Source organism: Rhizophagus irregularis, chromosome 12 (assembly GCF_026210795.1).
Source record: "Rhizophagus irregularis chromosome 12, complete sequence".
Classification (NCBI taxonomy): domain Eukaryota; kingdom Fungi; phylum Glomeromycota; class Glomeromycetes; order Glomerales; family Glomeraceae; genus Rhizophagus; species Rhizophagus irregularis.
The window spans coordinates 244,300-265,386 of record NC_089440.1 but is presented as its reverse complement, the minus strand read 5'-3'; the positions used below and the strand labels follow the sequence as shown (position 1 = coordinate 265,386).

At 27.3% G+C, this 21,087-nt stretch overlaps 5 protein-coding genes across 5 annotated transcripts; 2 read left to right on the top strand and 3 right to left on the bottom strand.

The window, feature by feature from the left end:
- Nucleotides 1-206: 206 nt before the first annotated feature.
- OCT59_003666 (uncharacterized protein) lies at nucleotides 207-989 on the top strand (the record flags this gene model as incomplete). The annotated part of the gene is made up of 2 exons (XM_066147793.1): nucleotides 207-261; nucleotides 706-989. The coding sequence occupies 2 exons, from the start codon at nucleotides 207-209 to the stop codon at nucleotides 987-989; spliced, it is 339 nt and encodes a 112-aa protein (XP_065996463.1).
- A 2,110-nt stretch (nucleotides 990-3,099) lies between these two features.
- Nucleotides 3,100-3,931, top strand: OCT59_003665 (uncharacterized protein; the record flags this gene model as incomplete). The annotated part of the gene is made up of 3 exons (XM_066147792.1): nucleotides 3,100-3,602; nucleotides 3,677-3,742; nucleotides 3,814-3,931. 3 exons carry the CDS (start codon nucleotides 3,100-3,102, stop codon nucleotides 3,929-3,931), a joined length of 687 nt encoding a protein of 228 aa, XP_065996462.1.
- Nucleotides 3,932-13,699: 9,768 nt separating this feature from the next.
- Nucleotides 13,700-14,181, bottom strand: OCT59_003664 (uncharacterized protein; the record flags this gene model as incomplete). Its single annotated transcript, XM_066147791.1, has 3 exons — nucleotides 13,700-13,914; nucleotides 14,054-14,070; nucleotides 14,165-14,181. The coding sequence occupies 3 exons, from the start codon at nucleotides 14,179-14,181 to the stop codon at nucleotides 13,700-13,702; spliced, it is 249 nt and encodes an 82-aa protein (XP_065996461.1).
- A 3,310-nt stretch (nucleotides 14,182-17,491) lies between these two features.
- On the bottom strand, nucleotides 17,492-17,857 carry OCT59_003663 (uncharacterized protein; the record flags this gene model as incomplete). Its single annotated transcript, XM_025325064.1, has 1 exon — nucleotides 17,492-17,857. One exon carries the CDS (start codon nucleotides 17,855-17,857, stop codon nucleotides 17,492-17,494), a length of 366 nt encoding a protein of 121 aa, XP_025183129.1.
- A 112-nt stretch (nucleotides 17,858-17,969) lies between these two features.
- OCT59_003662 (uncharacterized protein) lies at nucleotides 17,970-19,282 on the bottom strand (the record flags this gene model as incomplete). The annotated part of the gene is made up of 5 exons (XM_066147789.1): nucleotides 17,970-18,014; nucleotides 18,091-18,252; nucleotides 18,547-18,595; nucleotides 18,683-18,914; nucleotides 19,120-19,282. 5 exons carry the CDS (start codon nucleotides 19,280-19,282, stop codon nucleotides 17,970-17,972), a joined length of 651 nt encoding a protein of 216 aa, XP_065996460.1.
- Between the last annotated feature and the right edge of the window lie 1,805 nt (nucleotides 19,283-21,087).

The window sequence follows — 21,087 nt, the reverse complement described above, 5'->3', positions numbered from 1 at the left end:
ATAATGATTTAAATGTAAATTTAAATGAATTTTTAAATGACGTAAATGAAGTATGATAGTATATTATTTATTTATTTTTTTTAATTCAAATTATATATTTATTTATACTAATATATATTATTTTTTTACAGTGGAAATGGCATGAAAGTATTATTTATTTTTATGGATTTACAAAAAATCCAGATACTTTGAAATATATGGCAGTGATGGATTATGCAAATAAAGGTAATTTAAGAGGAATCTTAACAAGAATAATTGAAAGTAATTGGAATCAAAAATTATATATGCTGTATAGAATTATTTCTGGACTTAAAGATATATATGAGCAAAATCTTATTAATTGTGATTTTCATGATGGCAATATTTTAAATCATGATGAGAGTAAAATTTATATTTGTGATTTAGGATTATGTCAACCTGTAAAATCATTTTTGAAAAAATATGATATTTATGGTGTTATACCATTTATGGCGCCTGAAGTTTTAAGAGGCAAATCTTATACTCCAGCTAGTGATATATATAGTTTTCCTATTATTATGTGGGAATTTACATTTGGAATACCACCATTTAATAATAGAGCACATGATCTTCATCTTAGTTTAAGTATTTGTAAGGGTGAACGTCTTGAAATTATTGAAAATACTTCCCAATGCTATGTAGATTAATGTTGGAATGAAGATCCTTTGAAAAGATCATCTTTTAAAGAAGTTTTTGATATTATTGAAAAATGGATTTTTTTCCCTTATAAAAAGAAAATTGAAGAGATCAATAAAGAATTAAAATGCAAAATTGTGGAATTTATAAATGCACCAATTGAGCATAACAATCTTGCTACTGAAACTCATCCACAAGCATGTTATAGAAGTCGCTTACTTGATTTTACTAGTAAAGAATTGAATGAAATTCTTGAAAGTGAAGATTCACAAGATTCTTCTACTGGTATAACTGAAGATTTGAATGATTGTATAATTAAAGATATAAATAATTAGGTATGTAATATAGTATATAAAGAAAATTGATCTTGAAAATTTATTATGTAAAATTAAATGTATTTATTTAATTATTCAGATGAAATAACTTAATTATAGTTTATTTTTTAAAGTGACATTTGACATGATCACATGATGTATTTAACAGAAATTGTTTTTTATTTTATTCTTTTAGATTTATTTAAACACTAGTAACACTAGTAAAATTTCTTAGTTTGTAATTTAAATAATTCCTTTTTTATATAGTTTATCCAAGTATTAAATTTTTATATTCTCTTTTTGAATTATTTAAACACTAAGACTAGAGTAGTAAATATTTTACAAGTTTTTAGTTTGTAATTTAAATATTATAACTTTTTCAATAAATAAATTACCAAACCAACATTTGTTTCGCTCTAAAATAAAAGACCAAAAATCTGACTGCGGCATGTTTTTTAAAAACAACTTTCATGTGATAAGTTCTCACACAAAATAATTTTTATCTTGTTTCCAACTAAATATATACATGCATTGCACTTTTGATCAACGTTTCAATTTATTTTTTTATTTGTTAGAAAAAAAATGACTTTCGAAATTCGAATTCCCTCAAGAAGTGACCAGTATAATAAAATATAGAGAAAAAAGGTTATGCTAGAAGAATTAAAATTCATAACTAGGAAGAGCGTTCAGGCAACTCTTAGAATTATTAAATTGATTTTTATTAACTAGAAAGGAGTATCATATAGAATAATTTCTAAGAATTTCAAAATTTTCTTGAAGCTTAAGATGGTAAATTTCATTTCTTCGAGATCTAAATAATGAAATTATTAATTTAAAAATATTCAAATAATTGTAATTATTAGTTATTAACTAATAGTTCTAATTTCTTTTTAGTATTTACTTAGAAGTGATATATAAAAAATTTAATATAAAATATTGTTTTGAATTATAACCATTTATAATTAGTTAAGGCGTATGGTCGCTTAGATGATTATAATATAAATTCAAATATAAGTTAAAATCCTTACTTATTTTCATTAAAGAAATTGATAAATAAATCTCTTGTTATATTTACATTATCCAATTAATTCATCTAATTCATTTGAAACTTCACCAGTTTTATGCTCGACTATCAGAAAGAAAAGTAAAACAAAGGTGATAACAAAAATGGAAAAATGGCAAAAAAAGAGAAAATATTTGAACGGCAGGTGAAAATATTGAAAATGTAATTATTTTTGATTAATACATACATGGAAGAATGGGAAAAAAAAGAGGAAAGATTTCTAAAATCCAAATCCCTTTGTAGAATTGTCTAAAAATTTTAAAAAAGTCATTATAGTATGTAATATGTAATTAGTAAGTTAACGTTCCATTTTATAATTTTACTTATAATAAAGTAACTTATATTTAATTATTATTACGTTATAAATATTATTAGTTATTGCAGTATTAGGACGTATTCCATATGCTTTGAATTTTGAATTTGTAATCATTATCATTTATTTTATTTAAAAGTCATTTTATAATAAAATTTTACATCTGACTCCGATAGTTAATAATGGAAATGTTCATCCGATATACCTTTGCAAATATGCAATGTACTAATCATACTAACCATAATAGTATTCAGATGAATGCTGAATGGTGAGATCAGCAAAAAATTACAGTTAAGTAGTTAACGGATTTAAAATTCCGTCACACCATAATTGTAGCACGTTTTTAACGTTAAGGCGACAAAAGAGGACTAAACAGGGAAAGAAAAAAACAAGCAATAATATTCGTTTGATTTGTTGAGCTCATTCTGATTATTTTTGGTAGTGGAACCTTGAAGAACAGCCTTGTGTATATTAAGAATATGCAAAGAAATGATTGAATGATTATATGTAGTACTTTTAACTTCCCGACTTTAAAAGGTCACTTGCAATTTGTTGTATAAAAGTACTATGACTTTTTTAATATAGTATACCGTCTATATTTTATGTTAATTTCAGTGTAACTGATATTTGAATAAACGAATATAAAAGGCTGCTCCTTCCTTTAACACGAGATTTGACTTTTAAAAATAAAATATGTGATATCCGTTATCATATTTCTCTTGTTAATTTAGTCGTACATTTACTTATATACTAAAATGTATTCTTATCGTTCGTCTATTTATCATGATAACATTGATAACGTTTCTGAAATATTATCAAATTTATTTAATACATATATGGATCCTCATATTGTGAATTGGTGTCGACATGGAAATATTATTAATAATAATACAACGAACGTTTTAAATCCAAGAGATCGTAACTTTCAAAGATTTGTTGATGCAGTAACCAATCAGAATATCGATCCTACAAAAATCATATTAACTGATAATGCCCAAATATATCAACAAATTTTTCTTAATAATTTTACTTCACTCGTAACATTTATGAAATTTGTTCTTGGGATAACTTACCTTTTAAGAAATTCTAATATAGTATATCTCGAAGATGTTTATCCATTTATCGGAATAACATATTTTATTTATAATAAAATATATAATTCACAATTATTGCTCAACAATAAGTCACTTATTTTACAAGATATTCGTAATTTATGGAGTATTTTTCTTTTTAGAAAGGCTAATAGTCACACTAATTTGTAAGTATAATAATTTTTATTTTATTTTTTTTTTAAAACAAAGAAATTCTTATTTTTACATATTTATATTATAGGAACGGCGAATGGCATGTCCTGGTTCGGGAAACTAAGAATCCAGTCCCCACAAGTTCACGAAGAGTGTGAGTGTTTTTTTTTATCCATATTAGTACGTATCGTACTATAACTAATTATAATGATCATTAAATATTAGGAATTTGACTCCTGCGTTTAATATTATAGATTTTGGTACCACTAGAGCTTCAACTCCGTTATCCATTTACATTCAAAATTCGTTAATTCAAGCGCTTAATGATGTTTTAGCTATTTAAGTTTTGTCAATCTTGTATTGAATTTCTGGGGAAAAAAATATGCGAATAATATGATATTAATAAGATTTTATTTAAAACGTCAACTTTTCTTCCAAAATATGATTCAGGAATATTTGCTTTTCTTGATAATAAACCACGTTGCAATATTATAGTCACATAACGAAAGACGTAAATAAGGCAAATTTATTGACATAAGAAATCTTTTGAGAAAGAACGCAAGGTGATAGAGGTACTAAAAATTATAGGAGTGTTAGAAAAAACCAAAAAAAAAACTGTTATTGGTAGAGAAACTTTAATTTAAATAGTACTATCAAATTATTCACCTGTTCGCTTCGTAAAATATTATCATAAAGAACCAGGAATGAAATAATTTGCACATATATGAGGTCGCATTTTAAGTAGATTGTATTAAGCTTATAATTCTTTCCTTTAGTTAATAATAAATGTTTAGAATTTTAAGGATTTAAATCATTAAACAAAATGTTTTTAATAAATTCGATCAACTCTCTTAAATTTTCAAGTATTGAAAGTTCTCTTTACAGAGAAGCAGAAACTACCTGAAACAAATAAAGGATATGATGATGTTATTACCCACTCTGGTGAAATTACTTTAGTACCGTACTATATAACGAATTCGTAAGAAAATTGGTAGAATTTATCTAATGTATCGCTCGATTCGCTCGTGGTACTGAAATGCGGCTGTGGTACGTTTGTGATAAGTTCCCATGAAATGATTTGCATGTTATTTCCAATTACAGTTAATATATATGTATGTTACATTTGAAATAGAATTTCTCTCAACATTTCAACTTTACGCTTTTTACCTATTAAAAAAAAAATGACTTTCGAATGCTCTCAAGAAGTGGCCGATGATTACGAAAAATTACTTGAAACTGATGAAGATTATAATGTTATTATTTACGTTGGTGAAAATGAAAACTTAAAGGAAATACATGCACATTCAAGTATTTTACGTATTAGGTCCCAATATTTTCGTGCTGCATTCTCTAAGGAATGGCATGAAAAGAAAGATGGAAAATTCATCTTTAGAAAACCTAATGTTTCACCTCAATTATTTGATATGATTTTAAGGTAATCTTAAAGTTTCTATATTAATTAAAATTTAAGATGATAATGAAATATTTTAAATTAAATTTAAATATTATAATTAAAACTTATTTTTATATTCAGATTTATTTATTGTGGGAAGATTGATTTGAAGAAATTACAAGGACCTGATATTCTAAAACTTTTGATAGCAGTAGATGAACTTAATATTCAAACCTTAATCAATCATATTCAAGAATATTTAATTAAATATCAAAACGAATTTTTGCAACAAAATCCTCTAGAAATTCTTGAAATAATTTATCATTATGAAACTTTCAAAGATTTATTCAATTATTTTATAAAGAAAATTTGTGAAGAACCAGAATTATTATTTAATTCTGATAAATTTATTAATTTGAAATCACCTTTATTAGAATTACTTTTGAAAAGAGATGATTTATTGTTAGATGAAATTGTTATCTGGGATAATTTGATTAAATGGTGTCTGGCTCAACATTCTAATATTTCACAAGATCCTACACAATGGAATAATGAAGAAATCACCATTATGGAGAGAACTATTCATAAATTTATTTCATTAATAAGGTTTTGTTATATTTCTACGGAAAATTTTGTTACTAAAATATATCCGTTTAAAGAAATATTTCCGAAAGATTTAATTAATACCATTCTTCTATTTTATGCTCAAAATAAGTTAAATGAGGATAAAAGACCTCCTAGACAATCAAAATGTAATATTGATTCTGTTATAATTAATCAAAGTCATATTGAAACCTTCGCAAAATGGATTTATAGAAAAGAAAAATTTCCTGAATATATTCCTTATAATTTTCATCTTTTATATAGAGCCAGCAGAGATGGTAATACACCTGCAGCATTTCATGAAAAATGTGATAACAAAGGAGCTACCATTGTTGTAGTTAAAGTCACTGATTCAAAGCAAATAGTTGGAGGATATAATCCGTTTTATTGGGATTTGAATTCAAGAGAGAAGCATAAATCTACTTATGATAGCTTTATATTCTCATTTAATGATCCCCAAAGTGCAAAAGTGAGTTATAGCAATGGTAATCAATATTCTTTATGTTATTATTCGGGCAATAATGGTCCAGTATTTGGTGGTGGTAATGATTTAAAATTTCATAAAGATACTTGGTATAGTAATATAGATAATTATAGCTCTTATCCTAAAATTGATATACCTACAGGTAGTTTTAGAGCTGATGATTATGAAGTTTTTCAAGTTGTTAAAAAATAATTAGAGTAATATAGTTTAACTTTTTTAGCTTAGAATAATTCTCATTCGCGTACGTATTAAATTTTTGCTACTACAGTAGCAATTTTTTGGATGAATTGTTTATTTGACTTTACTTTTGAACATTAAAGGTATAAAAATGCTTTACTATATGTATATATAATATGCTAGAGTGTTTGTTATGCGAATTGAACATAAATTTAGATAAGACAGTCCTGATGCTTATATCGACCATCCCCGAAATTCAAATTTAAGCCTTAAATGTCTAAAACTCTTTAAACAGAATTTTTAGAGGTATTTATTGTTATAAAAATGATGCTTTCGAAAGGAGCTAATGATTTTGAAAAATTACTTAAAACAGAAGAGTTAACAATAATAATTATAAATGAAAAATCAAAATGTTGGAAAGAAAATAATCTGCTGAAGAGAAAGAAGTGAGGTATATGAGTTTGGTCATTACTTTATTTAATTTTAAAATGATTAAAAAAAATGTTGGAATTAATGTACATACATATGTAGTCTGTAATTTATACTGCTTTTTTTTTTATTATACTATTAGCCTATATTTGCATATGTATTTTCTTTATGTAAATAAAATACTTATTTAGCAAATTTTATTCCATTAAAAAGGATTTCAAGTATTTTAAGTAAAATATAAAAATTAGTAATATATTTTAGGAACTAACATGCACATATTTATTTAGTGATGTAATGTGTTAATGCTTAAAATGCAAATTAATAACAATGAAACAAACATATAATTTTAGTAAAAATAGTATTAATAAATAAACTAAAATTATTACTGGGCAAGGAAATTTGTATTTGTTCAACATAATATACACTTTATTTTATCCAAATTAATAAAGTAAAATTTTAACTTAATTAAAAAAATAGTGTGAAAAGAATTTTGCTAAAAAAGAAAAAAGAGAAAATATTATAATTAATTTTGCAATTTTTTTTAATTTTATCACATTTGGAAATCTCAATCATTAATTGTCTAATGAGAAAGTATAAGTATTACGCTTCTTAGGAAGTCCCTTGTGGCAGGGCCGTCCCCCTAAAAAAAAAATAAATCTGGAGCGAAACAAAATAAGTTGGTCAGGCCTCACCCGAACGCTCCTAAGAAAAATATGGGTTCTGAAAAGCTTGAAAGAAAAAAAACGAAACCCGAAAAAAAAGATAAAAAAAAGAAACCGAAAAAAAAACTAGAAAAAGAGAAAATTGAAAAAAAAGTAGACTTAAAAAAAGAGAGACGAAACTTGAAAGAAAAAAAAAGTAAGACGAAAAAAAGAGAGACGAAACTTGAAAGAAAAAAAAAGTAAGACGAAAAAAAGAGAGGACAAAACTTGAAGAAGTAAAAAGATTTACTTATTTTTTGTAATTAAAAATAAGTAAAAAAGAAGAAATAACTAATTCGAAAATAGTGTTTTTTTCCGATACTAACGAGCTATTCGGGGAGTAGACTTTTGACCTTTAAATGTATATTTCAATAAAGAAATATTGAGGGCAATGCTTCTATAATATTTTGGAGTATTGTGGTAATTGATTAAACCCGTTGCCAGTAGGGTTGAGGTTATTATCCATTTGTAAATTATTTTGGTGGAAAGATAAATAAAAACAGAAGTGTTATGTTAAAAATTTATTAAAACTAACTGGTCTTATCTTTTAGAAAATATCAAGAGTTACTGTATCTATTATATTATCTCAAAAAAGTGAGCCCAAGTAAATGTAAATAACTTTATTACGTTTTCAGTAACAATTTAAACACTGTAATCGAGCACATCGACGCATCTAAAACACATCGAATATAATGAATCTGAAACTCATTAGGAGTTTAAATGGAAAATTAGTAAATTTGGTAACAACTATTATTTAATTATCAAAAATAATACATTTTAAACGCGATAAAAAATTACTTCAATTTGTATTATTTTTATTGCTTTTCATTATCTGCAAAGGCATTATATTTATTAAAGAATTTAATTTTAAAGAAAATCTTCAAACTTTATTTTTCTAAATAATTATGGTTGAATTTAATCTATGAAAAGGGACATGTTTTTTATGTAACGATAATTATAATTTATAAATAGTAACAATATGTTTATAGAACTTTAAATTTCACTATAATAAATGTACACAAGCAACTTTAATATACCAAGCAAAATATTTTCATCTATAAACAGGAAATATACTGTATCTCATTGGACTGAAAAATTTTAAATCCTATGAAAAATGGGTCATGTTAATCAAAATTTAGCAATAAAAACGTAGATACATAGTAACAAAGAAATCATACCAAATGAGTATGAATTCAATAGAAAGAAGAACCATTAAGTATTTGACTTGCAAATGGATCATTCGTAATTTGTAAAGGTAATCGTGCGATTAGATCTAATGTATCATTGTTATTATTCGAAGCACGTCTTCCATATGTTCTGTTGAAGATCATACGTCGAATTTGTCGTCGATTTCTTCTATTAATTCTTCTTTGATGACGATTTAAATATATAAAAGAAATATGAACACAATTAATGTTATTTAACGACATTTTTTTTTACGTACAATCAAGAAATTGTTCAAAAAATAGAGAGAAGAAAATTAAATTATTTGGGCTGTGAGAGTATTTATATATAAATCGTAAAATAAGACCATCTGTAAGATTCACTCCTATCCGGGTCTTTCGACAGGCCCAAACTGGTTAAGGATAGAAAGTAATACGTTTGAGTCGTATGATTTAAATTAAAGTCAATAATTTAAAACGAATTGTCTTACCATACTGTAAATATCCTTATTAACGAATGGACGCATTATATTAGCTACGTTATTATTATTGGACTAACTAAAAAATATTTGATCATTTTTTATTCTGAATATATTTTTTTAGACGTATCATAATGAATTTGAATTATATTGGTCAAAAGCAATCATTTTATTGTGATTAACAACAATGATAAATAATCGGCCGATTTCCCGACATAATGGATTTTAAATCTTTATCTAAACGTACGACAAAAGATGATATTGAGAACTTCTTTTTAGGTTGTTGATTTATGATTTATTATTATTTGAAAAAAGATTATTAGTATTCTATCGATCTTTAAATGAATTTAAATGAACAAAGGAATTTTTTGAATGAAAATTCTATCAAAATATTTGTGGTCCACTCCATTAACTTGACGTTCTAGCCATTACAAATTTGGTTAATTTCGTGTTATTGTGGTTGAAATCAAAAATCTTTTTGACAGAATGGTACTATCACTAAAATGTTTAGAGTAGAGAAAAAAGGTTTAGGTTGTATCATTTGTACGACGGACGTATGATTATCACATGTGTAATATGCTGTCTCTTATCTGTTGTGTCGCTATATGACATTTTTCGCAATACTTTAGAAAAGGTCGAGAAAAGAAAAGCGTAGATGCATCTTGTTATTGCAAATAAAAATGCACCACCATTTGCAAACTCATAAACCAATACTTTAAAGTTTAAACCAAATGCTGAGATATCATTAATTCATCAGTGTTGCTAATACTTACCTGTTGGTATAACATGCACGTCAAACGTGATACCTAACACAAGTGTTTAAAGAATATAATTTATTACGTACAATTACAATTAACATAAAAAGTGAATGATATTTTTACGATAATGGCCGATACATAAAATCATTTCATTTCGATCATTATATCATAACATTCTAAATCATTTATTTCCTTTTTCTTCGCTTTTTGAGCAGTGTACAAATGAAAGTTCGATTATTCAGCAAGATTTACCCACTGGAAATTATGTCATGTGATCTTTTATAATTTTGACCCACATTAACTTTATTATAAAACTTATAAAACTTTCTATACCCGGCCCGCTTTAAGTTTCGTACCATGTAATATTGTAATACTGTATCACTATAACGACTATTCTTAACAAATTCCTACCTTCATACTAATATTTGAAAATTGGGAAATTTCTAATTTTAGTTTAAAATTTAATCACATGTTAAATTTAATGAGTGACACGCTCCTGTGGATTACCCATTTGTTTCCTGCTGGGAAGGGAAACCCTATTATTTCAACTCTCCATGAAATACATAATACTAATAATTAATTTATTTATATTATAAATATCGTTCTTTAAATTTAGCACTTTTGCCAGGAAACAAAATTAATAAAATAAAACAATATTTACGGATAAGAAAAAAATTTAGTTAAAATCCTGAGCTGTATTTAATATTCAACTATCGAGCACAACCTCTGACATACAATTCGCATATGAAATTTGTCAAATTTCGTATGTATTGATTTTAAAATTTGCTACGCCACTCTTGAATCGTGAACAAATAATAAATACTGTTCAATAATTAGTAAATATTGAAACGCAACTCGTACAGTGACTCCCAAATTCATCCGCGGCGCAGATTTATTAAAAAAAAACTAGTTCATTGTGACACAAAAACTTTTGTTAATTTTTATGGGATTATCTTAGTATTTATTTCCTTTAAGCTTCTATTCCTTTTTTATTGTTTATGTTTAGCTCATTGTATATATCAAAACCTTTCTATTCTCATTGTGTATAGATTTGAATCTTTATATGTCTAACATTCAAAATCAAAATTGTCAAAATAAATTAGCTAAATCTATTGGGTCATTAATTGCATTTGTTACAACATTGATTGGTCTATTTTAATCTCCTCTGCGTAACATCAATATCATTCATCATTTTTCTCAGACGTTTTAAATGAGTTTGCTTTACGTCGATGAAAACGAAAATGCGAATGAAATGCATGCAAATTCATGTATTTTACGTATTAGGACACGATATTTTCGTGTGGTATTCTCTAAGGAATGATACGTAAAGATGGATGGTAAATTTATTCTAGAAAACCTAATATTTCACTTCAAATACTTTATAATTCCTTACACGTTAAATTAAGTTGAATACGGCAATTAATATTTTTTATATTCAGTCAGACTTATTCATTGCAAAAGGATTGATTTAAAAAAATAAAAAGGACTTGACATTTAAGGCTTTTGTGGTGAATGAACTTGGAATTCAAACATTAGTTAAACGTTTTCGTTAAAAATCTACGGGAATTTTTATAACAAAATCCTGTAGTAATTCTTGAAATAGTTAACCAACATGAAACTTTCACAGATATGTTGAATTATTCTCTTAAAACCATTTGCAACTAACTAGAAACATTATTTTTTCTGATAAATTTACTAGTTTGGAACCACCTTTATTAGAATTATCTTTGAAAGGGATGATATGTTAGATGAAATTGATATCTGATACAAATTGGTTAAATGGTGTTGGATTAGCATTCTAATATTTCGCAAGAACCTATACAATGGAATAATGTAGAAATCACAATTATGGAAAGAGTAATTCATAAATTTATCACATTAATTTATCGCATTAATAAAATTTATAATACTTCTTCAGAAAGAATATCAAAAGATTTAATAAGTTAAGGCCCTTTGTAGTCAGTTTTCAATTGGTTAAAGTTTTTTTAGTGGTTCCAACCTCAACACGACCTACACGTGATGGAAATCGGTTCGTCGGTTCTAATTTGGTTCCATATCGGCTTCAATTCTGCTCCAATAAATAAAGTTATGAGCTACGTGTGTCAAATTTAGGAAATAGGTAGAGCACGTAATAATGATCAATTAGAAAAATTTTGATTGGCCTTCAAACGATAGTTGATATGTGATCTTTACTGATGACTCGAGTCGGTTTTTGAAATCGGTTCAAAGTCGGTTTCGGCTCAGAACTGTTTTTATAGTTAAAAGTAGTTTTAAACCCAGGAGATCCAGAATCTTTTAAATTTAGGATCGGTTCTAGAATCGACTCGAGTCGACTCATTTTGTACCGATTCCATATCTACCTTTACTACGATTTCAATTATAATTAATATGAAGAGATAAAACTAAATATTGATACAAATTTCTAATAAATAGTATACTAATCGCCTGTTTTCCAAATATTGGTAGTATCCTATTGTATCTAAGAATTCATGATGCATCTAATGACACATACACTATTTTCAAATGAATAGATTAAATTCAATAAGAATTAGTATCAAGCATTGAATGTGGAAAAAGTAATAAATTATTAATAATTATAGTATTCATTATAAGTTATATGTTTTTTGCTCACAAATGATTAGAGCATGGATCCAGTTAGTAAGTTTAACCGATTATAAATTGTTAAACCGGCTGGCAAGATTTTATTTTATAAATAAGAAATAGCCAGAATGTAGGAACCGAACTATACACAGTATATGTGTAAAGAAAAATATTCTGCACATTTTTTCAGGGCCGGAATTATATAGTGGCGACATATCTAGAAAGCAATAAATTCTGACTGGAATTATCTATCCTATAAAAAAGAATGTCACACTTTCATAGGTAATAAGGGTAATAAGTAAAGTAGTACCACTGTACATTGATGCAAGTTCGGATACGCCATTACATTTTGTGCGTACGTTTACAAGATCTAAAGAAAAATTATTTTATTTTTTTTATTTCGTATTTTCGTACACATACGGGCCGATCTACAGAACCGATCAAAATTAAAAGTAGTGACAACAGAAAAATAATTACTGCACAAAAGGAAAGAAAAGCAAAAATAGTTGAACTGTGGATGTAGAGTAATAGAAAAATAACTTTAAAAGACATATACAGCTGAGTACGGAAAATTTTGTATTACCGTACGTACTGTAATAATTTATTATACTCCACTTTCTGGACAACCTTCCTATCATTTTCGATGACAATTTACGGACATTCTATTTTTTATACTAGGACTATAAAAGGAAAGAACTACGTGATTATTTTGATTAATTCTACGTAATCTCATACCTCTATCTTTTTATGCAATAGCTCGGGTCCTCAAAATGTCAAATTGTCCAATTGTTGTACTATAAGGAGGTGGACTTTTTAAAATAGACTAAATTTAATGAAAGATATATGCACAATAAAATGATTATATTTTCAAATTTAGTAACTGAAGAACGACTTGAAATTTATAATTTATTAACATATATTATGTCCCTTTATATTGTGTGACCAAAATTTTTGGCTGCATTCTTTTTGTTTATAGAATTATGGAAATTAATGCGATGGAAGTAATTCATCAAAATTTAATTGAAATAGTGAGCTGAATATATTGAAAATATCAGTTCTTGTTATACAAGGAAGTAAAAATTCTGCACTTAAGGTAATTAAGATATGATTTATAATATAGAGAGCTTTTAATTTTCATTTATTATTTCATGTGATTTTAAACTTGATAATTATATAGATAAAATAACAAAAGCATATGATATGTACTTCATTCATATACTGTAAAATTGTGATTGAGTTTTATCCTTTGATGAACTTAACTAATTTATAAATAATTATCTTTACCAAATAATTTAATAAAATTAAAGCAATATGTTAATCTGACTATTTTTTAACAACTTGAAAAACTTCATAATCATCAACATCAAAATCATTTTTTGGTATACCAATTTCAGGAAAAGCTGTGTTATTTATACTAGCATCGCTGGACCAAATATAGCCTGATCTTCCAGCAGTAGCTAAATGACAACCACTATTACCACCGAATGCTGGACCATTACTTGCAAAACCACACACAGAATTTGCACCATTACTGTAACCTACCTTCGCGTTTTGGAAGTTATTATTATTTGCAAATGAGAATATGAAACTATCATAAGTAGTCATAAATGTGTTACCCGAATGCCAATAAAGTGGATTATATCCTCCGACAATTTGTTCCGAATTTGAAATTTTTACTATAACTATAGAAGCCCCTTTATTATCACATATAGAGTGAAAATTTTCAGCTAAATTACCGTCCCTGCTAGCACGATAAAGTAAATTAAAATTATAAGGAATATTCCTTACGTTATAATGAAAATCATTTTTCTTCTCAATCCAACTAGAAAAAATAGCAAAATGTTGAGACCTAAGTAAAATAGAATCGTTAATATATTTTCGTTGTCTGGGAGGTTGTAAATTCACATTTAATTGCTTATTTGGAGCCATGTGATATGTAAGTGTGTTTTTAACCAGTTCCTTTGGTATTATTTCTTTAAAAGGATATACTTTAATGATAAAGTCTTCTGAGGAGATATGATTAAATCTTATTAACGGAATAAACCTTTGAATAGTTCTCTCCATTATTGTGATTTCATCCTTATTCCATTGTTCGGGATCTTGTGAAACATTAGAATGTTGAGCAAAACACCATTTAATCGAATTGTCCCAGATAACAATTTCATCCAATGATAAATCATCCCTTTTAAAAAGTAACTCCAATAAAGGTGCTTTTAAAGTGATGAACTTATCTGAATTAAATAATATTTCAGGGTTATCACAAATTTTTTCTAGGTAAAGATCCCATAAAATTGGGAATGATTCATTTTGATAAACCGCTTCAAAAATTTCAATAGGGTTTTGTTGCAAAAATTCATCTTGATGTTCAGTCAAGTATTCTTGAATGTATTTGGTTAAGGTTTCAATATTAATCTCATCAACTGCATTCAAAAGTTTTAAAATATCGGGTCCTTGTAATTTTTCTAAATCAATCTTTCCACAATAAATAAATCTGAAATTATAACAGAAAAATATATTATGGGTTTTAAAAACATACGATTACCCGTATGAATTTCATAAAAATTTTACATTACCTTAAAATCAATTTAAAAATTTGAGGAGAAATATTTGGTTTCCTAAAAATAAATTTTCCATTCTTTTTCTCAGACCATTTCTTAGAAAAGGCCGCATAGAAATATTGAGACCTTGTACGTAATATAAGTGAATGTGCGTGAATTTCTTTTACATTTTCATTTTCACCAGCGTAAATAATAACATCATATTCTTCCTCATTTTCAAATAATTTTTCAAAGTCGTCAATAACTTCTTGAGGACATTCAAAAGGCATTTTTTAAGGATACATTGCAGTAATATTGTTACGACTGTTTAAATTTAAACATTGTTACACATTGCAATAACATTATCACAATATCACATGTAACTGATGTAAGTACACCAAATACATAACTAAATTGTTTAAGATCGGCAGTTCGGCACAAATTTTGCCGGGTGATCATCTGACAACTTTGTAGTATCACAAAATTATTTTTGTCCGAAGTCCGAACTCCCAATATAACGTGATCTTTAACCATTGAAATCGCAAATTTTAGTTTATCCTTTATTTGCTCCACGGTTTCAGTTTCCGGGTCTTATTCATGTATAATTTAACAAGAATTTTTTTCAAGCTTGTAATTAATTAATTTAAATTAAATTAGCAGTACTAGCTCGTTGCTTTGCACTCAAATCAATCTAATTAAATAATGTATATATAATTGTTATAATTTTATAATGGAGTTTTTTAAAATATGATTATATTAGAATCATAACTATATTAGAATGATATAAATATATTTACAACATAAATATATTAAGAATAAATTAACTTATAAATTTAAAACTTTCCAATAAATTTTTTATAAAAAAAAGATTTCTGACAAATTTCTTTATTAAAAAAAAAAAAATTTCAAGCCAAAATTCCCAATATTCTCATTAAAATAAATTATTTTCAATATAATTTTCTATCAAAAGACTTCTAAATGTAATTCTCCATCAAAAAAGACTCACCTATAAAAAAGCCTCTCAATTCAACCAACAAAATTGTCAAAAAAAAATCTCCTCTATTAAATAAAAATTCTCTAATGAAATTCTCAATCAAAAGAAATATCCCCTATTAAAGAAAATATTTTCTACGAAATCTTTTATCAAAAACACATTGTCCCTATTAAAAAAAAAATTCAAGTTTCTCGCCTATTAAAAAAAATTCTCAAAAGAATTTCTATATCAAAAAAAACTTCCTTTCAATTAAAAAAAAAATCTTTAACGAAGTTCTCTATCAAAAAAAATAAATCTCCTATCAAAGAAATTTTTTCCATTTAAAAAAAAATTCTACAATAAAATTTCTATCAAAAAGAAAAAAAATCTCAGCAAAATTTATCAAAAAAAGAAACTCCTTATTAAAGAAAATTCAAAATTCTTTAATGAAATTCTCTATCAAAAAAAATCTCTCTTTTTTTAATAAAATTATCTATTAAAAAAAACTATTGTTATAAAAAATTCTTACTAAAAAAAATTTATTAACTTAAAAATGTTGCCGGGAACTAAAAAAATAATTATTATTACCGATCAAATATAAGAACATAGAATAGACCAGAAATTATTTATACTAAACGTCAATTGTCCCAGGTAACAATTTCCATCCAATGATAAGTCATCACTTCTCCAAAGTAACTTTAATAAAGGTGCTTTTAAACTGAAAATTTTATCTGAATTAAATACTAACATTTCGGGTTTTTCACAAAATTTTCCTAGGGAAACTGAAGGTTCAATGATGACAAGTTGCTTCAAGGATTTCGGTAGGGTTTTCTTGCAACAATTCATAACGATCAGGGGCAGTCATCCATCTGAAAATTAAATAATACCAATTTTAGGTCATGTGATATTACTCGTAATGTTTCGGCATGTTTCGCGTATATTTTCGGGTCAACTAAAAAAGTCAAAAAAGTATAGTATGTCACGTGAAATAATTTATTTAACTCTTCTGCACAGTAAACAGTAGTATAACAGCCTTAAGATTTATTATAACCCAAATTGGGCGAAACTTTATATACATATACAGTATGATATATGAAATTTTTTTCGATATTATGCATGTCACAGGCGCAGTAATCTGTGGCGCAATAAATATTAATCCAATTATACCACACTGTGCGAAAAAAAGTAATTTGCAAGCAAAAAATTGACACTCTAGTCTGTTTTATTTATTGAACCATTAACAATAAATTTGCCATAGCTCTCCAATCACAACTTATGTAAGTTTACACGAATTTACAAAATATTAACATTTCTATTATATCTAGCACCACCTTTCTAGGCAAGTGATGGCCTCTCTCACCTATTCCATTATAATATAAGTAACCAATTTCTAATTGTCCATTTGCAAATCTTTATTAACCACCCCCATAATATTTAAAGCCAATTTTTCATTTCTTATAGTTCCATATCCACTCACCAACATAAGTTTGTGCTATCTTTTTCTGATGCATTAATAAACAAATTAAATGCTTTATGGAATTTGAACTATTTTGTTTATTTGATATGAAGTTCTTTGACTTCAGCACAAAACCTTTCTAACCACTTCTATTCGTTAATTATTTTCCACCTACTCGCATTCTCGATAATTGCAACAAATGGTTTCAACTCTCCATCCAATTTATCTATTGATTCTAATAGCGACAATTCCTTTCCAAACTTGATAACTCCAATGATTTGACACAAACCAATGTAGTCCCGAATAATTGCTTGACATGGATTGAAGAGAAGTTGCAACAGAGTTGCAAGGCCAAAGTCAATAAGATAAAAATTACCATTTCTCTGTATAACGTTTCGTATGGCCACATCTCCATGCGTGTAACCACGGGCATGTATCTTCTCTAAGCACGATAATAGATCCAGAATTATTTGAAAAATTGTGTAATCATCTATATTACCGTTATCAGAATCCATGATTCAAAGTGTTGTCCCGCAAAATCGGTTAGTTTAGCCATGGATCCACCCATTGTATAACCTTCGAAGAGAATTGTGGGAACGCAAGAAAGATCTCCTAGTGCATGCAACGCTAATATTTCACGGTAAATTTGAGAGATTTTACTGTCTTTGAGAACTTCAATAGATAAAAAAACGATCGATATGGTAAGTCTATTATACGCAGTATAAGAAATTCTCAGGAAATAATTTACCTTCAAAACGGCGTCTTTTATTTCAAAATCATGTACTTGTACCAAAAAAACTATATACTCTTTTCCAGTTCCAAGGTGAGATGTAATCTGCACATGGATACAATTTCCAGAGTTTAATCTGGTACACTGTAGATACCCTCTTCGATGAAAGAATCCAAGAGACTTTCAGGAGAAATTAATGACTTATTACTTCTATACATATACGTTTCATCATTATTTGAGATTCTCCAGAAGCTCTCGTCAACAGGTCATCACGATAACGAAGAATTATGCTGTGATAAGTAAGGCCGTCTCTATACTCCGTCTCTATACTCCATTCATAAGTTGGACTTCACTTTTAGGTTATCAATATCATTTAACATAAGATAAACATCCGTAGAAAGCGTTTGATAAAGGTGGAATCGCTGAAAGGTATGCCCTGGCATATTTTATTGGTCGACCTTTCCCTTCACTTACTTTTACACTATCACTTAAACTATCCTTGACTTCCCAGCCCGCCCAAACCCTTTGATAAATCAGGTGGGTTATTTGTCAATTCTTTGTGGAAATCGGCATGGCCAATTATGATATCAGCGTAAACTTGATCTTTCACCCGAGAGCAAACATCCCATATACATCTCCATATACACGTAAACTACCTAATTGCATCGATTTTACACTTACTGGATTTGATCCTTGAACAGGAACACAAGGGTAGTCATTAAATACATTTTCGCCAATTCCTCTTTGTGATCTTATACTGGGATCCTCCTCGATTTCCCAATTTTTAAAAATTCCATATTTTCTCGCAAATCTGTACACAGAGGTAGAATTTTGTGTATTTCCTAACTTAAGAAGGAAATTCTCATATTCCAATTTCCGGATATTGTTCTAAATATAATGGTTGTTCTGAATATAATGGAAATAGTGATGCACACATTAAAAAGTAATGACAAAAAACAGTACGAAAATACTGCAATAAAAGACGTCTGTTTAATAACACGCGGGACGTACAAACGTTAAACTATTACAGTATATGGTAAAACTTACTTTGGGTGTTCAAATCATTGATTAACGTTACAAGTATTGTTGCAAGTCCATCAAGAAGGCTATATGGCTCACTACGAAGCTTTTCTATAGTCCATTGGAAAAAGTCAAGGCCAGCAACTTCCTGTTGACAAAGAGTTGCAAGTACATTCTCACTAAGGACCATTTGTAAAAAAGTTAAAAGTTATTCCGTATTATATTCATTTATTTCCTCATACGAAGGATTAGGATTAGCAGATATACTAACTGATAAAATACCAACTGGTTTTGGGTGTATATATATGAAATCTATTGTCGCACAAATCAGCCAGACGATCAACATGGTCGGTTACGTCATTTCGATTAATCAAAAAATTCGTTTGAAATTTCAGATGCAATGGAGTAGCAAGTGAGGAAGGGAGTAAACATGATGTATAGTCAAGTAATTTTGTGTATATTCGGTTAAAGTTTGAATATCAATTTCTGTCATATATCAAAGCTTTGTACTTGTAAATTCTCTAAATAAATCTTTAAATCTAAAATTTTTAACAGAGAAAATTACTAAATTTTTAAAATATACAATTTTCCATTAATTCCATAATCCATGTGACTTATGTTCATATAACTTCTACGTTATGTACCTTAAAATCATTTGAGAATGTCGTACGAAAATATTGAGTCCTTGTACGTAATACAAGTGAATGTGCATGAAATTCTATTTAAAAATAACATCGGGATATTTTTCACTTTCAAATAATTTTTCATAATCGTTAACAACTTCTTGAGAACTCAAATAGCATTTTTTTTTTTTTTTTTTTTTTTTTTGAGGTTATAGTATGAACTAAAATAATTTGTATATCCTTTCTTCAGTTCTTTGTATCTGAAGAGATGAGTTGAGTCAACGATTTTTGACCCCCCCCCCCCCCCTCCCTATGTCATCATTCGTTTTAGGAAATGTAAAATTAAAACATGATTCTGACTAGAATATATTAACTACAAGTGTCTAAAAATGGAAGGTGTGTAACATCATCATGGTCTTAACCCTCCTCCCTCTTAGGAAATGACGTCATTTCTGGCCATCCCCTTACTATTATATAGTATTTATATATCATAATATCATCCTAATGTTGATCGCCGTAAGTAATAAATACGGCAAAATTTACGAAAATGAAATGCCGTTCAGTATTAAAGTTGTAATACGAAATTATGCCGTATGCTGATTGAAATCACGGCACTATCGGTCTGATGGGCATGTCACAATCAATTTACCGAAAATCGTTACCACAAAATTGTCCAAAATAAAAAAAACTTAATTACAGCCGGAATTAAGTTTTTGTTGTAAGTTAGGCATGGATCCTATTAAAAGAAAAATTGTGAAAATCACCTAACTTCTATACTTAGAACTTTCTAATATATCTAATACGTTTGACATTACACCAATTACAACGGGAAAATTGCGGAAATTATTTACAACTTTATTGACATATAGAAATATGAGTATGAATAGCAGGAATAACAATTGGAGTAAAGATAATGGCTCAAAATAAGCAATTAAATAAGGATAAACGACTTCCCAGAAGATCAAATATATGTTTGATTCCACTATAATCAATCAAATCACATTGCAATTTTTGCAAATTGGATTTATAGAAAAGAGAAAGTCTCCGAATATATTCCCTATGATTTCTATCTTCTATATAGAGTAATCCGGGATTTAAGTAATGAATGGAAGTCTACACACTATTATTTTATATACTCATTTAAGGATGACCTTCAAAATGTAAAAGTAGGCTTTAGTAATGGTATCAATTCTATAAGTGCTCTTTATCCAGGGACTGGTATACCGATAATTATGAAGTCTTTCAAATTATTAAAAAAAAAAAATAGTTGGAATGAAGTAATTGTTATCATTTCAACTCCAAAAGTATATATTACTCATATATTTTAAATTATTATATAATAAAATTGTTATTATTACAATTTGTTGAAATA